This window comes from Telopea speciosissima, chromosome 3 (assembly GCF_018873765.1).
Source record: "Telopea speciosissima isolate NSW1024214 ecotype Mountain lineage chromosome 3, Tspe_v1, whole genome shotgun sequence".
In the NCBI taxonomy this organism is placed as follows: domain Eukaryota; kingdom Viridiplantae; phylum Streptophyta; class Magnoliopsida; order Proteales; family Proteaceae; genus Telopea; species Telopea speciosissima.
Genome location: NC_057918.1, coordinates 62,108,721 through 62,132,611, shown reverse-complemented (window position 1 = coordinate 62,132,611; position 23,891 = coordinate 62,108,721). Strand labels below are relative to the sequence as shown.

The window sequence follows — 23,891 nt, the reverse complement described above, 5'->3', positions numbered from 1 at the left end:
GGGCGCATCCTATGTCCCGACATAGAGAACATGTCCTTTCATTTTTTAGGGGTGATGTTCTGTGCCCTGGAGCTTAAGGGGTGCTTAGATACATGGGGTGGGATGAGGCAGTCATTTTAGTCATTCAAGGGGTGGGGCAGTCATTTTGCCGCCCAGACACCCACGTGTTTGGGCGATTATCCTACCGTGCATAGAATATTTTTCCTTTTTTAATTTTTTTTGGTAAGTTTATATTCTATTAATTTTTGGGCACTGTTTCTGTGCCGCTGCGCAGCCTACACCTAGGCAAATGGGGGTGAACGCAATGACCACCCTGCCCCCTGCACAGACTGCCCATCAGCTCATGTGCCTGGCGTCTGTGTAGAGCGTTTCGGAAACAGCAGAGCTCTGGAAGCACCTTGGATCGCCCCAAAACCATCCGAGCAGCTGGTTTTCCCCAATTTCAAACCATATTTCGACAACTCAAAATATTTTGCACAGTTTCGTATCTGCAACCTCTATCCATTTAATTTATTACAAGCCAAAGATAAAAAAATTTCCCGAAATACCACCGTTAACAATCGTTTTCTGGCATTGCGTCCAATGTTTCTGTTCGACTATGATCAGCGCTTCATCTAACCTTTTCATCTCTTGACTTCCCGAATGTTTTTGCTCCGATTTTTCTGTGCCTTCGGTGGCGAAAACCGTCCGAGGGCCATTGGGTATGTGAAGATTTCCGGCTTTTTCTTTTGAGTGATCGTGATTTTCCACTTCTGATTGCATGGGCGATCTTCAAGTTTGGTCGCCACAGCCACACGGCGTCTTAAACGAAGATGGTTCGTGCCTCTCCTCGTTGTCTATGTCGTCGTCGTCGTCGTCGTCGTCTTCATGTAATCCAAATCCATTGTCAATTGGTGAAGAAAACTGGATAAAAGCCGAGCAGAAGACCCATGAGATTTTTTGCCGGATTCAGCCTACTGTAGTTTCTGAGCAGAGGAGGAAGGAAGTAATCGATTATGTACAGAGACTGATTAGAAATTACCTTGGAAGCGAGGTGAGATTCGATTCGTTTCGGCCTATTTTATTGATCTTTTCTGGTTCTTAATTAATATAGAATTTCATGAAGTTTTCTAGCTATTTATTTAGTATTATCGATCTTATTGTCTCTGCGTTAGTTTATTTTTACTTATCACCCTGTATTTCTTTCATTCTCTGATGGGTTTTACTTAGGAGCCTTCCTCGGACTTCATTTGACTGTTCTTTCTCTCGAGTGGGTTAAGTTTGGGATCTCTTGTGATTTTCTGTTCTGTTAGGTAAAAATGGGGAAACTTGTGTTGGAATATACATAGATACACCTTATTATAAAAAGAATGAAAAAGTGCACTTATACATAGGCATTCATTGTATCAAATTAGCTCCTCCAAGAGGAGCATCTCAACTTCTACTATTTGCATTACCTACTCTTCTTTTAATCCAATTTTCTTTGGACTCCAGTTAATTGGTTAGTAGAGACCTACACTTTTTGATGTTCAAATGGTAGAGTAATATCATATTAGGAATTGGGAGAGAGTGAAGATGTCTTCGTTGTCTATTTGATAAGGTTAGCAATTCATCCCACACTTTATAACATTGTCCCATGTCCTCAAGTGTAACAGGCTAAAAAAAATAATCTGCAATGATGGAAATGCAGACATTTAAGTATGACAGGTTTTTTAGGGATGCCACAGTTTTATATCATTTTTCACTCTCATAAATGCATATTCATGATTGTATGTTTTTCAACTTAGTTTGGATTGCAGTGGATATGATCACAAAATACTTTGGGCTTGTATTTTTGTGCTTCCTTAGGCTTGTATTGTTGGTTCTAAATGCAATCAGAAAGAACATAATAAGGTTTAAAAATCAGGAGAGGACAGAAGGAGAAGAGAAGCAGATGTTATCCCCATCTTTTGTCAACAGATCAGGATAGCCCCATCGCTACAACCTCCCAGCACCAATGAATCAGCTCGGTTGAGGCAATTTCATTTGCTTTCCTATGGGCATAACTTCATGGTCTTTCATTTTTTTTTTTTTTTTGCATTTTCTCCTGATGAAAATTTCAAGACATTACCCAATATTTTCCAATATTTGTTATTTGGAAACACTGACATGGAAGATCTTTTGATGACAAGGCTATGTTCATATACAGGATCTGTTTTCATTGATTGGGGTTCTCTCCTAAGATTAATTCCCCCCTCCTCCCTGAGGGGGCCTTTTTTACGGGCACTATGGCATGTAATCAAAATGATGAAAGTCTCTTTCTTTGATCTGTAAAACCAAGGTTTTGCACAAGTTGATGCAAAGAATGACAGAATGCTGTAGGCCACCATTTCTGGTCTCTTGCAATCCAAATGGGGCCATCTGTGGGTCCACTGACATGTTTGGTTGAGAGCAGCTTTAAGAAATAAAGAGCAGCGTAGAATAAATATGTTTTTTCTTGTAGGAAACCATATATGTGTGTGTGTGATGGAGTCCATCATCATTCCATTACGTAAAATAGGTTCTCTTTTGGTTAATAAGCTCACACACATAGACACACTTTCTCTCTCTTTCCCCTATCCCAAGCTAGACATTATTTCATTCTGTTTTTTTTTGGTCACGGGTTCGAGTCTGCTAACAGTGATGCAGATTTATCATCAAATTGGGCTTGTTTGCTTAGGAATAAGTCTAAGGTTGGTTTATATACATGCTGGGCCTTTGGTCCCATGGGTTTTCTATGTAATAGGCCATTTTTGTGGGCATAAAGTAGAGGTACATAAGTTTCATACGGCATTAGCTCTATACTTAGTTTATTTTCATGGTTTAAATTGAAATGGTCTAAAGCTAGTTTGAACCGGTGGTTCAATTTAAGTGACTTAAGTCACTACTCTAATTAATGTAATTTTTTTTTTGGGGGGTCCATACTCCCATGAATTTAGAAGAGAGGTGGAATAGTGTTAGCAGGCTAGGAGTTTTCATACTCATAGGCTGAATAGGAGTAAGGCCCTTGGGCCATTATATAAGCAATAGACATCATGGAGCACTTCACTCTCCACTTTTGAAAATAAACTTCTGATTTGCAAGTTGCTGCAACTTCTCTTTTATTACTTAAGATGTTATTCATAAATAAGCAAATACCTCCTATTTGAATCCAATAAAAATAGTTAAAAAATAAAATTTCAAAAGGATAAAAAGTCAACTCCCAGTTCAAGAACAAAAGCTAGATTTTCGGCGGTAGGTAAAATTTTCAACTTTCTAATGCTAGGGTTTTTCTCAAATCTATAAATTCCATAAATTTTAATATGGTAAAACATTGCTAAAAACCAAAAGTGCTATAAAATATTCATTTGTTTTGGTGTCTAAAAAATTATTTTCATTTAAAGCCATTTTGACAGCATTCGCGTACACCAAATTAACTTTGATCGGAACATAACTCCTTCAATATAAATCAGATTTAAGCAATATTGGATTTGTTAGAAAGCTTTGTTTTGATAGCTTTCTGATGCAGAGCTACAGGCCTACATCCGCAAGAGGAAGAAGAATAAGCTGCTGTCCAAGTGATATAGTCAGTAGTGTTAGATGGATCCATACTTAGTTTTTTGTTTTTAAAGTGTTATTTTATGTTTTAAGTTGAACCGGTCCAACCTGGTTCAACCTTGGTCTAGTTTAAGTGACTTAAGTCAGCTTTTATTTAATGATGTAATTTTCTGTTTTTTTGGGTCCACACCACACTCCCACGATTTAGAGAGGAGTGTGGGTTAGATAGGTCGGCCAGGGGTATTTTAGACTCCTAGGCTGAATATGTTTTAGGCTCTTAAGCCCTATTTAAGTTAATGAAATCGTGGAGCTCCTCATTTCCACTTTTATGAATTAAAATCTGCTGTTAGCAAACTGCTGCTTCTCTCTTTGTGAGTTTGCTTTGTGTTTGATCAAAGCGAGGTGCGATTGGTGTGTGATCAATCGGCACCTGTCGGCCGTGGTTCGAACAAGCTTCCTCTAGGTATTCTGGCAAGGTTCGAATTTTCTTCAAGCTGCTGCTGCCTACATCCCCGATCTTCAAGTAAGTTCAAGGTCACCCCATCCCCAATCCTCTACCTCTAAACCCTCTACATCCCAACCCTAACATTCCCCTTATTTTCTTAAATTTTCCTAAACCTAATTTCACTCACAGCTTATTCCACCATCAAAATCCCTCATTTAACCATAATACCCTCATAGCCTCCTACCACTGACCTTAACTTCAGCCCATCCCCATCGAACCCCTAATTCCTCATCCCTATTAATTACCCAAACTCTAAAATCCTACCTAGCCACATCCACCATCACTAAGCCTCCATACCTTGGCCGAGTGACTCTCCCACCCCTGGAGAACTTGACCTTAACCCCCTGCCCTAAATCCATCTCTAAACCCTAGATCCCCTCACTCTCATCTTTTTAAAAACCCGAAACCCAAATTTGCTGCAACTTGAAGTAATACACTTCCACTCATTATTTTAATCCTAGACCTTCACTGTTAGCTTCCCCTATACCTGCCTATCAAAACCAACCATCCAAATCTTAACCTCATCCTAACCCTAACCCTAATTTGGACTAAAATCCCAATTTCTGCCCAATTGGACTGCCTGTTCATAGCAGATCCTGTTGCTTGGCTCCTAGCTGGTCTCCTTGCCACATTGGACTACATTACTTTCCAACAAATCCAAGATTGCTTAAATCCGATCTATATTGAAGGAGTTATGTTCCGGTCAAAGTTAATTTGGTGTGCGCGAATTCTGTCATAATGGCTTTGATTGAAAATAACTTTTTACACATCAAAACAAATGAATATTTTACCGCACTTTTGGTTTTTAGCAATGTTTACCATATTAAGATTTATGGAATTTTTAGATTTGAGAAAAACCCCAGCATTTAAAAGTCGAAAATTGCACCTACCACCGAAAATCCAGTTTTTGTTCTTGAATTGGGGGGGTTGACTTTTATCCTTTTGGAATTTGATTTTTTAACTATTTTTATTGGATTCAAATATGGGGTATTTGCTTATTTATGAATAATATCTTAAGTAAATGAAATACAAATACAAAAACATTTACTTAAATGATATTTGGCATAAATAAGTGTTTGTCTTGACAACTATGATTCTCAGTACACTGTGTGTGCACAAGTAAACTTGGGTAAAAAACCTCAAGTACCATTTTGAGTGTTTTTTTTTTTTGGGTGAAAATAGTTCATGCATTTTGTTTAGGATGTCAAAAATAGGCTGTATACAAAAAACTCATAAAAAAAAGCATTTCTAGGCTTTAAAACCACCAGCTCGAGTTGGATGGGAAAAAATCACAGGTTTCGACCAGATCTCGGTTTCCGGCCGGTCGAAACCCGAGTTTTAGAACCTTGGCGGTGAAAGTTTGGACATATTTCTTGAGTCTGTTTGGAGAACACAGGATTTGGCCTGCAATGTTGATAATCTGTTTATTCAAGTGCCAAAGAGACCCTGTGGAGAGAAGGGTAGTTTGCTGTGGAACTTTTGTTTGCAGCACTATAGGGTTTATGCCTTATGGAAGGATAGTCTTACTTATCTCCCTCATCAAAGAATATAACTTAGGGATTCTACTCTGAAATGGTCCCCCCACCCCCACCTCAAACAAAACTTTCATTGTAAACCCCCCCTCATTGTGAGCATATGTTACCTAATGGTCTTATTCTTCTCCCTCACCAAACAATATAACCTAGGGAATCTACTCTGAAATGTCCTTCCACAACCTAATTTTGTCCCCTCTTGCAATATCATATTCATACATATGTGCTGCATAAATCTATGGGACAATCTAGAAATACTGTTGCAGCAGGTGAAGCCTCAATTTGGTTGGGTCGATTTGATCCATTATGGAGGCCTAAGCCCATGGATTTAAAAATCGAATTGGAATCGGCCATGGATGCATTTAGATCTTCATTTTTTTCCATTTTTTTCTTCGTTTAGTCATGGTTCAAAATCTCGATTTTGCAAGAATCCGAAACAGAACCTACATGCAATACCACTTTGTACCTGGTTTTGACAAGTTTTGACGAAATTTCACATTTTTCGGTCTGGTTTGACTGAAACTGGTTGAACAACTTACTTAAAATACCCCATCCCCATTGATGCCACCCCCATTTCGCATGTTTCGACCTGAACCTGGGTTAACCACATACATAAATTCACTTGTCCCCATCAAAACTTGGCGAAACCTGGGTTTGGCCTCGAATAGGTGTCGAACCAGATTTGACACTTATTTATGCCAAATATCATGTTTTTATATTTGTTATTTCCTTTACTTAAGATATTATTCATGAATAAGCAAATGCCCCGTCTTTGAATCCAATAATGATAACTAAAAAATCGAATTCCAAAAAGATAAAAAGTCAACCCCCTAGTTCAAGACCAAAAACTGGATTTTTGGCAGTAGGTGAAAATTTTCAACTTTCAAATGCTGGGGTTTTTCTCAAATATAAGAATTCCATAACTCTTAATATGATAAAACATTGCTAAACCGAAAGAGCGGCAATAAAATATTTTGTGTTGGTGTCTAAAAATTTATTTCCATTCAGGGCAATTTTAAACAACATAACTCCTTCAATATAAATAAGATTTAAGCAATCTTGGATTTGTTTGGGTAGAGCACAAAACCAGCTTTCCAACAAATAAGTGTACCAAACCAGGTTCAATACCATTTCCAAGAACAGTATACGCTAGCAAACTTGGGTCAAAACCACAAGTACCATTTTTATTGATCTTTTTGTGAAACTAATTCATGGATTGAGTTTAAAATGTCAAAAATAGGCCGCACAAGAACAATCAGGGCAAAAACCACTTTCTGGGTCTTTAAACCAAGGTTTCAAGTTGGCCTAGAAAAATACCAGGTTTCGACCAAGTTTTCGGGGCCTGACCAAAACCGGCCTTGAAACCTAGATTTCGAACCTTGCTTTTAGCCAGTGAAATAGAAGAATTAAGAGGAAATATAAAGATTCGTATGAAGAGGTCCTCAACCCTATGATCCTTAGATTTGGAAGGTATTAGAAGTATGAGATGAGGTAGGAGGGTAGAAAGGGTAATACCCTTCTCGGAATTAGAGTCAGGCAATCTGGCGCTAATACCGAGAAGGGGTTCCTTCCTTCTTTTTGTTTTATGTTTTTTTACCTTTCTGCCCCTGTAAAGAGATCTATATTATAAATTTATAACGAGATATTTCTGGTCTCTCTCTAGTGTGAGACCAGCTTCTCACTCACTCTCTTCTCTTTTCTCTTCTTCTTCTTTCTCTTCTATTTACAGAAGGAATGAGAGGGCCCACATCAAAAGGTAGTTGGACCTACATAGCAAAAGGGGGGATCCCCTTACGTACGTGAAATCCTTTTATGCCCACCCGCCTAATGCGCTGAAGTGGCTCATGATGATAGTCTGATGATAAGACTATTCCCAAGGAGCCTTACTGATCAAGCTATGGAATGGTACTTCACTCTCCCCAGTTATTCAATTCAATCTTTTGCCCTCCTTGACGAAAAGTATTTAAAACGCTTCTCAGCTATCACAAAGAGGGAATTGTTGATTCAATCAACCTGGAACTACAATCTTGGTGAGGGCTTTTAATCATACACTGCGAGGTTGAAGTCCTTTACCTCAAGAAACTATTTGACCCGCCAATATGAAACTTACTTCTTGTAGCTAGATCTAGACGAACATTAAATAAACTCCAAAAATCAAAGATTTGTGGAAATGTTTGCTTCTTCTTCCCAATTCCTTTTTCTAGGGTTTCTGCTGATTCTGATTCTATTCAAATTGAAGGAGGCCGTCCTGTGTCTGATTCTGGATTTTAAAACCTTCCCTAAACCATAGCATAGGAGGCTCACAAGGGGCTGGGAGCAGCAGAAAGAGTAGTTCAGTCTTTAGGAAGTATTTGGTTTAGCCTTTTGTTAGTCATCCAGTAATAGTGATTGGGAGATTATGGTAGTCTTAGAAGCTGGCAGCAGATTGATTAAGTATCCTGTTCTGAGTTAGATTGTTAGTTTCTGTTTGAGGGTCTAATTAGGATCCCTTCTTCGAGTCATTTGGTAGAAAAGTTGGTCATTTAACGTTGTAAACTACCCATCAATTTTACAGTTCAATGAAGATTTGTCTACTTTTTTATATTATGTGCTCTGATTGTGTGAGACTGGTGAAAATCCCAGTCCTGAGGTTCCTTTTTTTCTTTCCTACTTTTAGTAGTCCTTTCAGTTCAGGCTGGTGTCCTTCCAGTTTCTCTTCTGTTTTTTTCCCCCTTGATTCTGGACCTTTATCCGCTGCTGTAACTGGAGCGTTGCTGTGCGCATCGTGCGGCGCAGCAGCGGCCATGTGTGCACAGTGGGGCCCGCTGTGCACACATGGCCGCTGCTGCGCCGCACGATGCGCACAGAAGCAGATAAAAATTCCTTGATTCTTCCCTATTATTCTTACGAGACGGTATTTTGTTTCTTGGAACCTATTTCAGTTCATCTATTTCATCTAAATTTCCAGCTGTCATTCTTTTGTTCTGAAACTTTAAGGTTGGCCTTTATCATTGTTCTTCTTCAATTTCTATCTTTAGCTTTTCAATCTCAATCGCACACTTCAATTGCCTATTAATTCCTTTTATTTTTTAATCGGTTTGGATCCATCCATTAGGACCAGGCAACCCCGTTTCTAGAATTACATCCCAGTTTAGTTAGTTATTAAATGTTACAGTTCAATTTCCTCCAGTCCCTGTTTACTGCGTATTTATGTTTCTAACTTTTGCTTACTCGTAAGTACAGCACTTAGTTACTGTTTGGTAAATTCCAGAATAACTCATTTTTCTGATCGTGCATTAAAATTCTGATTTTCTTTGTCAAATTCTTCAATTTATTTCATTCTTTAAATTTTGATCCTGGTTTTTAAGTATCGTTCTAGTACTTGTTTGCTTTATAGAATTCCTTCTAGATCTGTGAACCTCATCAAATGCTTTCCAAGAACAAGCAAGTGTCACTCTTTAATTAAGCGAGCTATGTTGGATGAGATTGTCCATTTTGTTGAACTGTTTCTAAATTTTTATGGATAACTTATCTTTGCACTTTTACAGGTCTTCCCATTTGGTTCTGTGCCGCTGAAAACCTATCTTCCTGACGGAGATATTGATTTGACTGCCGTTAGCAGTCAAAATACTGAAGACGCTTTGGCAAATGACGTTCATGATGTTCTTGAAGTAGAAGAGCGGAATGAGGCTGCTGAGTTCGAAGTAAAGGATGTTCAATACATTCATGCTGAGGTTCTTCACTCTGAACTTTCTAAACATTTTAACTTTTGTGTAGTGAGGACACATATCTCTTAGCACTTATAGGAATATCCTAGGGTTTGACTTGCTATTTAGCATAGATATGGCTTTTTTCATTTTCCTTAGGCCATGTTCCAGTATGCTGTCCCTGGCTAGATCTTACATATATTGCCAATTATCTTCTCAAGCATTTTTTTAAAGGATTAATTGATTTCTCCTTTGTCTTTGTTATGCTCTCTTTTCCATTTTGACAATTAGATGGTAATCTTTTAATGTTCCTGGAGTATCTCATGTAAAATAAATGTTGGAATATAGATCAGGAAAAAAAAATGCTAGTTCACCATCTAGTTGCATGTCTTTATCATAGTTTTGAAAATCAGACCAGTGGTTGAACTGTGAACCCGGTTTTTTACTGGTTTTGGTGTAGTCCTGGCTTTGGGCATTTTGACCGAACTGTAAAGAGGCCGGTTCTGTTTGAACCCAGTTTGACTGGCGTGTCTCGTCCAAGTTTTTCAAAAGTATGGTCTCTAGTATGGTAGTACCCTTTTCCTTAATTCTTCCTTCTGTTTTAATCATATTTATGGGGCTTGTTTTTATTGGTCTGCACAGTCTAGGGAATTTTCTTGGACTGCACACTTGGTTCTGCCATGTGGCAGGTTGGATGGGGCTCAAATTTTGTAAACAATTTGACCCCAAAGTCCCCTGCTCACATGTCTAGTTTCAGTCCAAAAGTACTTGGCCAAGTGGCAAAATGAAGCATAAAAAAATCAAAGACCACCAAGAGGTTGCATGCCAATACTTTGGAGGGTACATGACTGAATTTGAGTCTGAAATTTTGACATGTGTCGAATCAAACTCATTCTCCAGATATATCCAACAGTCTACATTGCCACATCATTCTTCCACATGGCAGAACCAGGCTTGTACTACAGGGAGACCCCCTAGACTGTGCAGACCAGGAACCTTTCACCATATTTGTGATGATTTATGGCATGTTTTAGCTCACTCCAAAATCATTTCTCAACTTCTGATTAATGATGGAGTTTATTTGAAAGATGTGAAAACAACAAAACAAAGCCTATGGAAGGGAAGTGAATTTTAAATACATTAGGAGCCCCTTCTAAACCTTCTCTAGCCACTGAATTGCCTAACAAGTGACGCAAGATAGGTTCTACAACCAATGTAAAGCAAATACCAATTTTCGTTTCCCTGGGCCCTTGTGATGGACCTGGGGGTGGGGGAGACATGTCAAGTATTGCCTAGGATCATGTCTTCTTTGATTTATTCCGGTGTTGAATGCAATTGCAGTAGTAATATTCTGTTTTAGTTAGAAAACGCCGCAGATGTTTTGGGTAGTGAGTGATCAAGTGTTGGTAACTTGATCATGGGCCAGAAAACATAAAGTTCTTATACTATTATAGGTGGCTCCATGAATTTTTATGGTCACAGGCATCCTAGGTAATTCATCATTTTGGTTCTTCATTATCTGCATGTGGCCTTCATTATGTGCTCATTTTTTCTAGTCTTTAACTGTAATTCGTTGGAGGTTATTGAGAGAAGCTCCACGGGTGGTTTCGTGATTGAAATTTGGAGCCTTTGAGACTGTTCAATGTGTGCTAGTATTCATACAGTGAGTTTGAGAGATTAGCTAACAGCCTAACACATTGTTGGAAATCGTACTCTAGCTTTTGACTTGTATGGATGTTCTCTGTCTCTCTCCCTCCCCCCCGGCTCACACGCACACACACACACACACACAACTTTCATTATAAACATATAATTCAATCAGCTACTGTTTGCATTTATTTTCTGTATTTCTAGTTTCTGTTGCCTTGCCAGTAGTTTTCTCTGACAGTGATTCCTTTGCTGTCAACATTACCCAGGCAATATGGAAATCCCTGACAGCCAAGGTGACTAGTTACCTTGAGTGTCAAGGTGACCAGACCAGACCTGGGGGAAAAAGGGGAAGCAAAGGGGGGAAAAAAAGGTGTCTATCGATCGCCTTGACCATGACAACTATGAGTGATTCCCATCGCATGATGACTATTCTGTTCCCCTATCGGATGATTGAATACCCTTTGCTGGAATCCAGATTTGCTGATCTGCACTCTACAGTTCTATTCAACATTACTTGCTGTTTGATCTGATTCATAATATTCCTATATTCTGATTTGCTTTGTAATTCTTTAAATCTAAACCCTTTTGATTCGAAAAGGGTTCTATTTTGACCTAGAATCACTTACAATATTAATCCGTTTGTTCTGTCCAGCATGTATTTGATAAAATTCATCTCAAAGTCAGCCAATCACACTTATCCTTCATTTAATTGCTATTTTCCAGCTTAGCCAGGATAAGCTGCAATCCCTTAGAACTACTCCGCTAATCCTTGAGGGTCTTCAATACCAAGCAAGCAGCCATGGAAAACAATCTTGTCAAAGCCCTGTTGGCAGAGTGGACCACTCAGTCGAATAGTTATGTTTACTTCAAAAACTGTTGGTGTATATTTGTCATAACTATAGAGGCAGTTTGCACAGAAAAGACTTCCTATTTTGGATGTAAAATATAGGTTCAGATGAACAGTTTGAAAACTTTCTCACCAATTTTACACACTAGTTTATGTTTGTTGAAATAAACACCAGAAAAGGTCAAGAAGTTTGACATTGCAGTGCTTTAATTGCACTTTGTAGATTTTTTAAAATCACTAGTCTTTTCATGACGAAACTGTATGGGCTTTTTTGGTTTTTCTGTGTCTAGTATAGGGAAATAGGCGATCCTCCTCTCCAAAGTGCAAGCACAATGTGTTGTGGACTACACAATCATTTGCATCCTTAGTCCTTACTGTTCCAAAGCATTCTCTCTGAATTCACTGGGAAGGATGAGTAATGTGGTTTAGAGCGAGGAGCTTAAAGAACTAGGGGTAGGCCTACAGTAACTTTTGTAGAAGTTGTGGGAATGGACATGCATAGCGTAGGATTAACAACAAATATGGCCGTGTATAGAGTTGAACCAATTTAGTTGGGAAATGGCTTAGTGGAGTTTTAGTTTACTTTTCCAAAACCAGTCTTATCTTGCTTCATGATCCTAGACTTATATGAACTTAGATTCTGATGCTTCTACCTTGTAATCGTTCCATTTTCCATCCATGAGCTTAATGAAACCCTCCACTTTCAGCCTGTATCATCATCTAGTCTATGATGTCTTTAGGTGTTTATGTAGTTCTATAAGTATGCATGTAATGCCTTGTATATTTATAATTTGCTTATAAAGCCTTGTATTTCTATGTGTTCAATGCTTCATGTGATCCGTTGTGAAACTCATTTTTCCTCTTCATCCTATTGAAGATGCTTCTAGCATTACGCATCCGATAATTTTTAGTTGGGTTAAATTTTTGTTAATATCTTTTTCCTAACTTGATCTAACTTATGCTCAGATGTTGGGATTTCTGGTGGCAGGTTAAACTCGTCAAATGCCTTGTACAGAATATTGTAGTAGACATCTCTTTCAATCAAATCGGAGGACTCTGTACATTATGCTTTCTTGAGCAGGTATAATCCGTGCATCCCTTGAAGGTTCCAGTTCCAAATCTATACTGAATGGCTCCCTTGAAAGTTCATTTTACCATATAACTTATTATTATTAGTTAGTAGAAAAGCTTGACTGAACTAATGCTTTCTAGGCTGAGCTCGTTTGCTTCAAGCCGCATCACTTTAGAGTTGGACACATATATTGAAACGCTAAGATTCCATTTTCTTTCAACAGCGAACATTTTACAGGAACCGAACTGTTCATATTCTAATTCTCTTAATAGGTAGTTTTGTAAAAATATGAATCAAAGAAAATTATTGGAAAATTACTTTCAAAAGTATTTGAATGCTATTTACCACCAAAAAGAAATTTGTGTTTTAAATCTCTCATGTCCTAATATGCTTCATTTTTATGTGCAATAAAAGGGGGGGGGTTATAAAGTAATTTTCCAATGAAAAAAATGGAGCCCAAAAGAGCATGATAATCTAACTTGGCTTTCCAGGTGCCTCAATTGGTTAGAAGAAACAACAATTTGTTTGCAGGTAGAAGCTTGTATGCACATACAACCATGAATATAAAAAATCATAGAAGTTATTTTCAAGTGGAGTTTTTTGTTTCATCTTGCATAATTAACATTTTGTGGTCCTTGATAGTTCATTGATATAATTGCCAGTTTTTTGAGTGTTTTCATTTCTTCTTTTTCTTTCATTCTTGATGATCTATCTTCGATGGTTTATTTAGTGTCGTTGGTAATTTCTAAATTATATAATTGCAGGTTCCTTCTTCCTGTGTTATTAATATTCTACAATCTTTAATAGTTCATTTGTTATCCTTGGCCGAAGTGTTTTCCTTTCCTCTCCTTGTGTTAATGATTATTTATTTGTTACTAGGATTTGAAGTGCTTTCCTGTCTCCTCCCTCTATTATTTATAGTTATTGTAGTTGTCTCCTCGTCTTTTCCTAGTCCTAGTTCTCATCTTCTCTCTTCCTTCATGCATCATTTGTAATCTATGCTCTTTAATAGTTCACTTGTTGCTCGGATGTGAACTTTTTCCTTTGTCCCTCAATTGTCTATTGCAGTTCTATATATCTACTCTTTTAAAATACTTGTTAACAAGAGAGAATTAGAGCTCAATGCTTGGATTGATCAATGTGATCACCCAAGCTCTTTATCTATAATAAAATTCCAATAGGAAAAATTACATATATGCCCTAATACTGTTCACCGACACTGTTCATCGACAATGTTCATGTGAATAGTATCACAGCCCTAATTACAATTATACCCTTGCTCAAAATACTCATACGGTTATTATTCTAGCACTCCCCCTCAAGTTGGAGCATAAATATCAAACATGCCCAACTTGACTAAAATAGGATGAAAGACTTTCCCACTTAACCCCTTTGTGAATACATCAACTAATTGATCAGCAGACTTCACAAAGGGAACACAGATCAGTCCTTTTAGCTTCTCCTTGATAAAGTGCCTATCAACCTTCACATGCTTGGTATGATCATGCTGAACCGGATTGTGAGTAATGCTAATAGCAGCCTTGTTGTCACAATACAACATCATAGGGAGACGGATAGGAACACCAAGATCTTGCAATAAACCTGTAAGCCACAACAACTCACAAATGCCTTGTGCTATAGCACGAAACTCTGCTTCAGCACTAGACCTTGCCACAAAGGGAACATAGATCAGTCCTTCTAGCTTCTCCTTGATAAAATGCCTATCAACCTTCACATGCTTGGTATGATCGTGCTGAACCGGATTGTGAGTAATGCTAATAGCAGCCTTGTTGTCACAATACAACATTATAGGGAGACTGACAGGAATACCAAGATCTTGCAATAAACCTCTAAGCCACAACAGCTCACAAATGCCTTGTGCTATAGCACGAAACTCTACTTCAGCACTAGACCTTGCCACCACGTTTTGTTTCTTGCTACGCCAAGTGACAAGATTTCTACCTGCAAAGGAGCAATAACCAGATATGGACTTTCTATTAGAAGTTCCAGCCCAATCAGCATCAGTATACGCTTCAACTCGTATATGCAATGCTCATTAGTATGCGATCATGCTGAACCGGATTGTGAGGAATGCTAATAACAACCTTGTTGTTACAATACAACATCATAAGGAGACAGACAGGAACACCAAGATCTTGCAATAAACCTTTAAGCTACAATAACTCACAAATGCCTTGTGCCATAGCACAAAACTCTGCTTCAGCACTAGACCTTGACACTACGTTCTGTTTCTTGCTACGCCAAGTGACAAGATTTGCACCTGCAAATGAGCAGTAACCAGATATGGACTTTCTATCAGAAGATCCAGCCCTATCAGCATCAATATACGCTTCAACTCGTAGATGATCATGAGGAGATTTAAGAATTCCTTTTCCTTGGGCTGACTTCAAATAACGAAGAATATGAAGAACAACATCCATATGAGAGGAATTAGGATCATGCATGAACTGACTTCCCAAACTCACGACAATGACTATGTCTGGCCATGTATGGGAGAGGTAAATAAGTTTTCCCACCAGCCGCTGGTAGCGACCTTTGTCAAGTGGTTCAACCTCCTTTTCCTTGAGTCTTGTAGTAGCCTCCATAGGTGTATCCAAAGGGTGACACCCTAACAACCCGGTCTCAGATAATAGATCTAGGATATACTTCCTGTGAAAAAGAAAGATGCCCTTTGAAGATCGAGCAACCTCTATCCCTTGAAAGCACTTCAGCTTTCCCAGATCCTTTATTTCAAATTCACGGCCAAGGAAAGTCTTCAACTTGTTGATCTCATCACAATCATTCTCAATCACCACAATATCATCAACATAGACTATGAGAATGGTTATTTTATCACCATTCCTTTTGATAAGCAGAGTATGATCAACATTACTTTGCTTATATCCCACAAAAACCATAGCCTTATGAAATCTTCCAAACCAAGCACGAGGTGATTGCTTTAGCCCATATAAAGCACGCTTCAACTTACATACCTTGCCGCTGGTTTTGTCACATGAGAAACCAGGTGGAATATCCATTTATACCTCCTCTTCAAGCTCTCCATGGAGGAAGGCATTCTTCACATCCAACTGTTGTGAATCCCACCCCAGATTTACTGCACAAGATAGTAGTACTCTGATAGTATTTAGTTTAGCAATAGGTGCAAAGGTCTCCTGGTAGTCAATCCCATATGTCTGAGTGAATCCCTTTGACACCAACCGTGCCTTATATCGATCCACAGTGCCATCTACCTTTTGTTTCACCACAAATACTCATTTACATCTAACTGGTCTTTTCCCTAGAGGAAGAACCACAAGATCCCATGTATCATTTTTTTTTGTAAGGCTCTCATTTCTTCCATCATTGTTGCCTTCCACTTTCCATCTGTAAAAGCTTCCTGCCAATTTTGGGGAATACGAACAGAAAGAGAAAAAACAAAAGCACGAAAGGATGGAGAAAGAGAATTATAAGAGACAACATGAGATATAGGATGTTGAGTACAAGTCCTAGTACCTTTACGAAGAGCAATAGGTAACTCAGGAGAAGAGGTTTTACCTGGAGTGGAAGGATGATCCGGGTCTAGAGTCGGCAACTGAATGGGGTACTGGTGTTGCAGTGGACGGAAGCTGTTTGTATTTGGAACATTCTCTCTGATATGTTTTGAGATTGGAGTCATTAATTCTCTTATGAAATTCTCCAATGGTTTTCTGGACTGGAGTAAGCTCCCCCTGAATAGGAACTGCATCATTACCAGTACCCAAGGTCTCCCCCTGTGTGGGATCCTCTCCGGTAGATGGTATGGGAGGAATAAGAGGAGTTGGTTCAGACTGGTTACAAGTGGGTTCAAGCTAGTTATACACCAGAGCCTCAAGAGGGGCCCCAAGAGTCAACACATCTTCACTGGAATTCTCCCCCTGAAGAGGTGTAGTGGGATAATTGGCAAGGGTTTCATGAAATACAACATCCATACCACCGTACGACGGGTGGGGGATAGTAGCTTTTATAACCCTTCTGGAAGGGAGAATAACCCAAGAAAATGCAGCGAAGACCACAGGGACCTAGTATCCCGATCATAACAATCATAACCAAAAACTTTAGTGGGAACTACAAATGCTGAGGAGCCATGTAAAAGGTCAATGGGGGTACGTCAGTCAAGAACTCGGGTAGGCATCCTATTAATTAGGTAAGCTGCAGTAAGAACAACATCCCCCCAATTTTAGGGGGGAACATTACGAGCAAACATAAGATCCTAGGCCATCTCTAAGAGGTGGCAGTTTTTTCTTTTAGCCACTCCATTTTGGGCTAGTGTATCAACACAACTGGTCTGGTGAATTATCCCATGTGCAGCAAGGTATTTTTGGAACTGACCTTCCATATACTCTTTGCTATTGTCGCTCCTCAAAATTTTGAGAGGCATTGAATTGGGTCTGAACCAACTTGTGAAAATGCTGAAAACACGAGAAAACATCACTTTTATTATGCATCAGATACACCCATGTACTCCTAGAGTGATAGTCAATAAAGGAAACAAACCAACGATGGCCAGAAAGAGAAGGTTTCCGATAGGACCGCACATCAATATGAAACATATTAAAAAGAGAGACTTCTTTTATTAGAAATAGAATAAGTTGAACAAGTTTGTTTGGCTAGAACACAAGCCGTACAAAAAAATTCATCCTTATTACGTTGCTTAACTAATGTTGGAAATAAATGAGATAAGGTTTCTAAAGGGGGGTGACCTAATCGATTATGCCATCGTTGAAGTTCATAAGAGACTAATGAATTTTAATGCATGGGAGTTGGTGGTGTTGGTGGAAGAGGACAACCATCTTCTAGCAGGTACAATCCACCATGCACTTTACCACCTCCAATCGTCGCCCCCGTTGCTAGATCCTGAAAAACACAGTGGAAAGGAAAAAAAATCACTTTACAATTCAAGTCACGAGTAAGACTACTAATGGATAGAAGAGTAGTTGTAAAATTAGGTGTATGTAAAACAGAGGATAAAGTGATAGAAGAGGAGCAACTGATAGAGCCTTTCCAAGAGACAGAGGAGAGAGACCCATCAGCTATCCAAACTTTGTCTTTCCCAGAAGTGGGTGAATAGCGATGAAAGAGGCTAGAGGATCCAGTCATATGATCAGTGGCACTAGAGTCTATGATCTAAGGAGTGGAGACTACCGATGCACAATGACCAGCAAACAAAATATACTTGAATGGGTAAAATTGGAACCTGAAGTGGTATAAGGATTGGCAGGAGTTGATGTAGTAGATGCAGCAGAAGCATGTAACATATGACGAAATGCTTGAAGTTTATCCTGGGAGAGACCAATGTCAGTAGTAGGAGTCGTGGTAACAAACTCAGTATGATTGGCTTTGTTTTTCGACTTCCCACGAGCAGCACACTTAGCCTCAAAATCAGCTGGTTTACCATGAAGCTTCGAGCAAGTGGCTTTGGTGTGAGAGGGCTTATTACAATGTTCATACTTCACAATCCCTTTAGAAGAATCACTAGGAGCAGCAGTGACAACGGATATGGGAGCAGCAGTGGCAGCAATCTGTAGAGCTGATTGGTTAGTAGTGAGAGTATGTAACATTGCTGCCCTACGATTTTCTTCAGAAAGAACTAAGGCATAGGACTGCTCCAAGGTGGGAAAAGGAACTCTGCCCAAAACTTGAACTCGAATCTGGTCATATTCAACATTTAACCCAGCCAGGAAATCATAAACCCTGATTTTATCCACATGCTTCCTATAGGCAGCAATATCGGTTGCAGTGGTGGGATGATAATCAGAGTAATGGTCTAATTGCTGCCATAAACTACATATGGCAGCATAGTATTTGGAAATAGAAAGATCAATCTGGGTGGTGTCATGAATTTTTTTTCTGAGTTCAGACACCTGTGCATCATTCCCTAGCTGTCCATAGGTTTCCTTTGCATCAGACCATATTTGAGAAGCAGTCTCCAATAATAGATAGCCACTGGCAAGATCAGATTGCATAGAACCAAGTAAATATGACATAACCAGTGAATCATTGGAGATCCAGCGATCTTGGGCAGAAGCCGCAGAACCAAGTGCAATCGGTTTCTCAGTAGTACCAGTAATGTGTCCAGTAAGCCCTCAACCAACAATAGCCAGATAGGTAGACCTGGACCACATTAAATAATTGGATCCATGATCCATCCAATTTTATTGAATTAACAGCAAAGGGACTGTAGTAATCGTGACCTTGTCCATCAGAACCAGAGTTGGCAGAAGAGATGTCAGATCCAGACATGATGTCAAGGGAAATTGATTCAGTTGAATATGGGAGCAGTTCTCACAAACCAGCCAGCAGAAGGTCCTCAAAATAGGATCGATGCCTGTTAGGGTTGTGAAAAAAAATCCAAATTGCAAGATACTGTTGATGTACATGAACAACCAAAAAAGATGCAGTAGGGGCCAATAATCAGATCGAGTTCTCCAGAGATGATGGTGAAACACTCCAAAAATCAGCAACAACAGATGCCCAGAAACCCTAGATCGATATTGTCAGGGTTTTAAAAAAACCCAAAAATTTGTTGATATCGATGGAGGGAAGAGGCTGGAAGATAGTAGCTTGTCCAGAAAACCCCTGCTGGTCTTGATCTTCTAAGAAAAAAAAGGAGAATTGATCCTCACTGATAGAGAAGGAAGCAGTCCCCAAATTGAAGCTTCAAAAATTGCATTTAGGAAGTGGCACAGCTGCTATCGATCTTGAATTAGGTCATCAATGAATGAGGTATTGAGGCGCAGCAACTAGATCCATGGATCACCTCATTAGTGCTGCCCTGCAACAATGAAAAAAAGCAGAAAAAGAGAAGAGGAAGAGAAAGAGAAAGATGGAAGAAGAAGAAGATGTGGGAGAAAAAAGAGAGAGGGATTTGAACTCACACTCAAACCTGCTCTGATGCCATGTTAACAAGAGAGAATTAGAGCACAATGCTTGGATTGATCAATGTGATCACCCAAGCTCTTTATTTATAATAAAATCTCAATAGGAAAAATTACATAAATGCCCCAACGCTGTTCACCAACACTGTTCACATGAACAGTGTCACAGCCCTAATTACAATTCTACCCTTGCTCAAAATACTCCCACAGTTATTATTCTAACAATACTGCATATATATATAATTATTTTTTATATAGATCTATTTTGTTAAGTTGTTTTATTTAAAATGTATATACCTCCTCTTCTTTCATCTTTCATCTTTCATAGTTCATTCCTTATGATTGAAAGACTTTTGAGCCCCCCCCTCCCCTCTTTTGGTTTCAGAGAACTTTCTCTTTCTCACTGCCAATTATCTGATTTATTTTCGTAGATTAATTTCTCAGTCATGATTGTAGTCAATTTGTTTAAGTTTGGTCAGAAATCCCATTCAGAAAAGTTCCAGATTGTGATTACTATATGTTTTTATCCAACAGACCTTTTTTTGTTTTTTTGTGTGTTAACATTATTTCTGCTGCTTTTTTTGCAGATTGATGATCTTATTGGCAAGGACCATCTCTTTAAACGCAGTATTATACTGATTAAAGCTTGGTGCTATTATGAGAGCCGCATTCTTGGTGCTCATCATGGTCTAATTTCTACATATGCTCTTGAAATATTGGTCTTTTATATCTTCCATCTATTTCATTCGTCCTTAAATGGCCCCCTAGTGGTGAGTGCTTGCTGGGAATAAGAGTTGTTATGAAACCTGCACAATGCTGAATTTAGCAGACTAAAAATGCTACCTCTTTATAGGTTCTATACAGATTTTTGGACTACTACAGCAAGTTTGATTGGGATAACTACTGTATCAGTTTAAATGGTCCAGTCTGCATATCTTCTCTGCCTGAAATAGTGGGTAAGACATTTTCCTTTTCTTTATGAAGCTAGATGGATACACTTGTTTGTGACTTTGTGTCTATTTATCCTTTTGTGACTTTTGCAGTTGAGACACCTGATAATGGTGGGGCTGGCTTGTTGCTTGGTAAAGAATTTTTAAAGAAATGTGTGGACTTGTATTCAGCGCCACCAAGAGGGTTTGAGACCAACTCACGGGCATTTCCCCAGAAGCATCTTAACATCATTGATCCCTTGAAAGAAAATAACAACCTTGGCCGTAGTGTCAGCAAAGGTAGGTAGTCCTTTCTCCTTTATTGGGCTAGACCAGGAGGTTTGGTTATTGTTTTTAAAAGAGTTTGTTAAGACTTATTTTGGCAAGACTCAGTGCATTGCACTTCCTAGTCTTAATTCTTTATAAATGTTTGTGGAAAAATTTTCAACCCTTGAAAGAAAATAACAACCTTGGACGTAGTGTCAGGAGGTTTGGTTATTGTTTTTAAAAGAGTTTGTTTAGACTTATGGTGATTTTGAGCCTTTGTTTTCCTGATAAATCCAAGTGAAGAAAAGAACTTATGTTACCTATTAGAAAACTAAAATCTTCTAATCATTGAAAGACTATTTAAAATATTAGAAACACCTGGGAGAAAGATCAACGCGAAAATCTTGGCAAATGAGCTATTCATTTCCCCTCTCATGTGTATGTGGTTGGTTGTGATGATTCTGTTTGCTAATTTCCTTTTTTCCTCCTGTCGCCGTAGGCAATTTCTATCGCATACGTAGTGCCTTCACATATGGGGCCCGAAAGCTTGGTCGGGTCCTTCTGCTACCAGGAGAAAGTTTAGAGAGTGAACTCAACAAGTTTTTCATGAACACCTTGGATAGGCATGGAAGTGGACAGAGGCCAGATGTACAGGACTCTCTCCCAACTTTTGATGCTAATGGGCCTGGTCCTGCATGCTCGGAGTTAGCTATTGAGAAAGGCAGAGAAGATACTATAATTCTGGAATCATCATCAGTTGGTTCCATTGCGTCAGTGGGGGAATCAAACATTGATAATATGGGAACTGTTCGTGAGGAAATCACTAACATCAAGACATCGGAGATGGAAACAAATCCTGGAATGCAAATTGCAACTGAGCCACAAAGATATCCAATCAAAGTGGCTCCCTCTCCAATGGCATTGGACTCGGATGGTTTTGCATCTGGAAATTCTGTTTCAGGAAATCGTCTGGCTGGGGATGCAAAAGATCTTGCTACCTCCAGAATTCAAGGTCTGAGAAACACAAGCGAGACCTCTAAATCTATGTCTCCAAGTAGTGAGACTGGTGGTTCACCATTTGGAAAAGCACATCATGCACCTCATCTCAGATTCTCTCGCTCATCTCCAAAAAGTGGGAAGCCTGTAAATGGAAATTCTGAACGAACAAAGCCATTAAATTCTTGTAGCCCCAAGGTGTCTTCTTGGCTACCTTTTTTTCCTGATGAAGAGAAGAGCTTCAGTTTACAGCAAGAGGGGAGTGAGACAGTCACTAATAGTTCATGCTACTCATTTAGTAATCCTGAAGATACAACTTCTGTTGGCTCAGCAAATGATATTCTATTTGTGAACTCAATTGTTTATCCCTTGGAAGATTTGTCACTTGGATGCAGGGTTATAGATACAACTGGCACTGCTGGAAGCACTGAAACTGTGGGTTCTTTGGCAGATCTTAGTGGTGACATCGAGAGTCACTTCAGAAGTCTCCAATATGGTCGGTTGTGCACTATTATGCCATTTCCTCCATCTTCTTACCAGAATAAGCATGGTTGGGAACCCTTTCATCAGTCTCTGCAGTTTAAGCGAAACATGTTTCCTTATCCTAATGCCAATGGTGCTGTCCCAGGACCAACATTCTACCCTGGGAACCCTCACGTGGTGTCTGGTGGTGCTTTTGGTGCTGAAGCGCCTAAACCACGGGGAACTGGCACATACATTCCTATCACGGTACATTCACTTCAAGCTCTTGGGTGTTTTGGAAATTTGAATTGTATTTAATTTAATCATGTAATGCTGCAATTCTGTGTCAATTATTGGTTCATTTTGCAGCTTGTGTTTCATGTTGAACTGCCCAGATGGTGGGGTCCCATTGTCTCAAAGTGCTTTTATGCTTGGAATTTTGCAGAACCATGGTTCGTACAGGGACAGACCCTCCATGGGGAGGGGAAAGAATACAACTCCAGTGTCCCTTGGTCAGTTGCAGAGAGCATCTCGTAACAATGATGGGGCTGCAGCACCGCCTGAGACAAACTTAGTTGAAAAAGGCACTCAGGAGCAGTTGCAGGTACAAATCCCGATTTTTCCTGGACGTGGGAAGCCTGAATCACTGGAATTTATCCAGTCAGGTCACCCCACTATTAAAGGGTTCTCCCATCCCAATGGGTTCTCTGTCCCTTCTGAGAAGCCTGAATTTGGATCTTTTGGGAAACTGCCATTGGGTACACGCTTGCCAGATGTGAGCAGGCAGCAGCTAGACCCTGGCTCTCCAAACACTCGGGGATCAGTTTCAAGCCTCCGATCACCCACAGTGCAGAGACTGAGACCGTCATTGAGTATGAATCAGGAAAGGTATGAGAACTCTCTGACCTAGGAAAAATTCTGGGCACTCATATTCAGGATGATAAAAAATTTGAGCTCTCTCTGGTTTGGACCTGCAGGATTGCAGTACAGTCATACCATCTGAAAGATGATGATGATTTCCCCCCTTTGACCATTTGATAGCAGTGGGAACTGGGAAGGAAATAGTTATGTATAGATAAAGGATGAAAAGACAGCAACAGTAAATGCTAACAAACAGGGACAGAAGCTTGAACTTTTGGGTCGTTGAGTCCCAATCTGGCTGATTCAAACTTCACAAAAGGAGTCTTTTTTAATTTTTCGTCAGTGGTGGAAGAAGGCATTTATTTGTACATTCTTCTGACTCTTTTCTTTGAGCTTCCATCATCTCTTTGCTTTCCATTTAGGTGGTTTACATGCATGTCTCTGATTATGCTTTTCACCCTGTTTTTCCTTTTTCTCCTTGCAAACCCTTAATGGGTGACGATGATTGTACAGGAGCTTGGTTGTTGTTTAGACAGAATGTACTTTTGCTAGAAGCTTTTTCAGCTCTTTTGCAGCGCACCAGAATGGTGTCCAGCATTTCAGGCAAAACACAAGGTTTACAGTTTCCTTTCTTTT

General features: G+C 39.3%; 1 protein-coding gene across 3 annotated transcripts; it reads left to right on the top strand.

Annotated features, from left to right (window-relative positions):
* The first annotated feature begins 384 nt into the window (after nt 1–384).
* Nucleotides 385–23,891, top strand: LOC122656321. 3 transcript variants are annotated; one of them, XM_043850800.1, is made up of 9 exons: nt 391–1,033; nt 9,099–9,284; nt 12,743–12,835; nt 20,328–20,510; nt 20,594–20,696; nt 20,784–20,969; nt 21,436–22,661; nt 22,840–23,282; nt 23,372–23,891. In XM_043850800.1, exons 1-9 carry the CDS (start codon nt 761–763, stop codon nt 23,430–23,432), a joined length of 2,754 nt encoding a protein of 917 aa, XP_043706735.1. In that variant the 5' UTR covers nt 391–760; the 3' UTR covers nt 23,433–23,891. The 3 variants fall into 3 exon arrangements, with proteins under 3 accessions (XP_043706736.1, XP_043706735.1, XP_043706737.1); XM_043850801.1 differs by lacking the exon at nt 23,372–23,891 and having other exon boundaries at nt 385–1,033; nt 22,764–23,062; XM_043850802.1 differs by lacking the exon at nt 391–1,033 and having other exon boundaries at nt 9,135–9,284; nt 12,721–12,835.

Excerpts from the sequence above, each read along its gene's own strand:
- LOC122656321 (XM_043850800.1), top strand. The coding sequence starts at position 761 with ATGGGCGATCTTCAAGTTTGGTCGCCACAGCCACACGGCGTCTTAAAC. Across the intron at positions 20,970-21,435 it reads TGGCCGTAGTGTCAGCAAAG|GCAATTTCTATCGCATACGT; the intron begins GTAGGTAGTCCT and ends CTGTCGCCGTAG. Across the intron at positions 22,662-22,839 it reads GCACATACATTCCTATCACG|AACCATGGTTCGTACAGGGA; the intron begins GTACATTCACTT and ends GGAATTTTGCAG.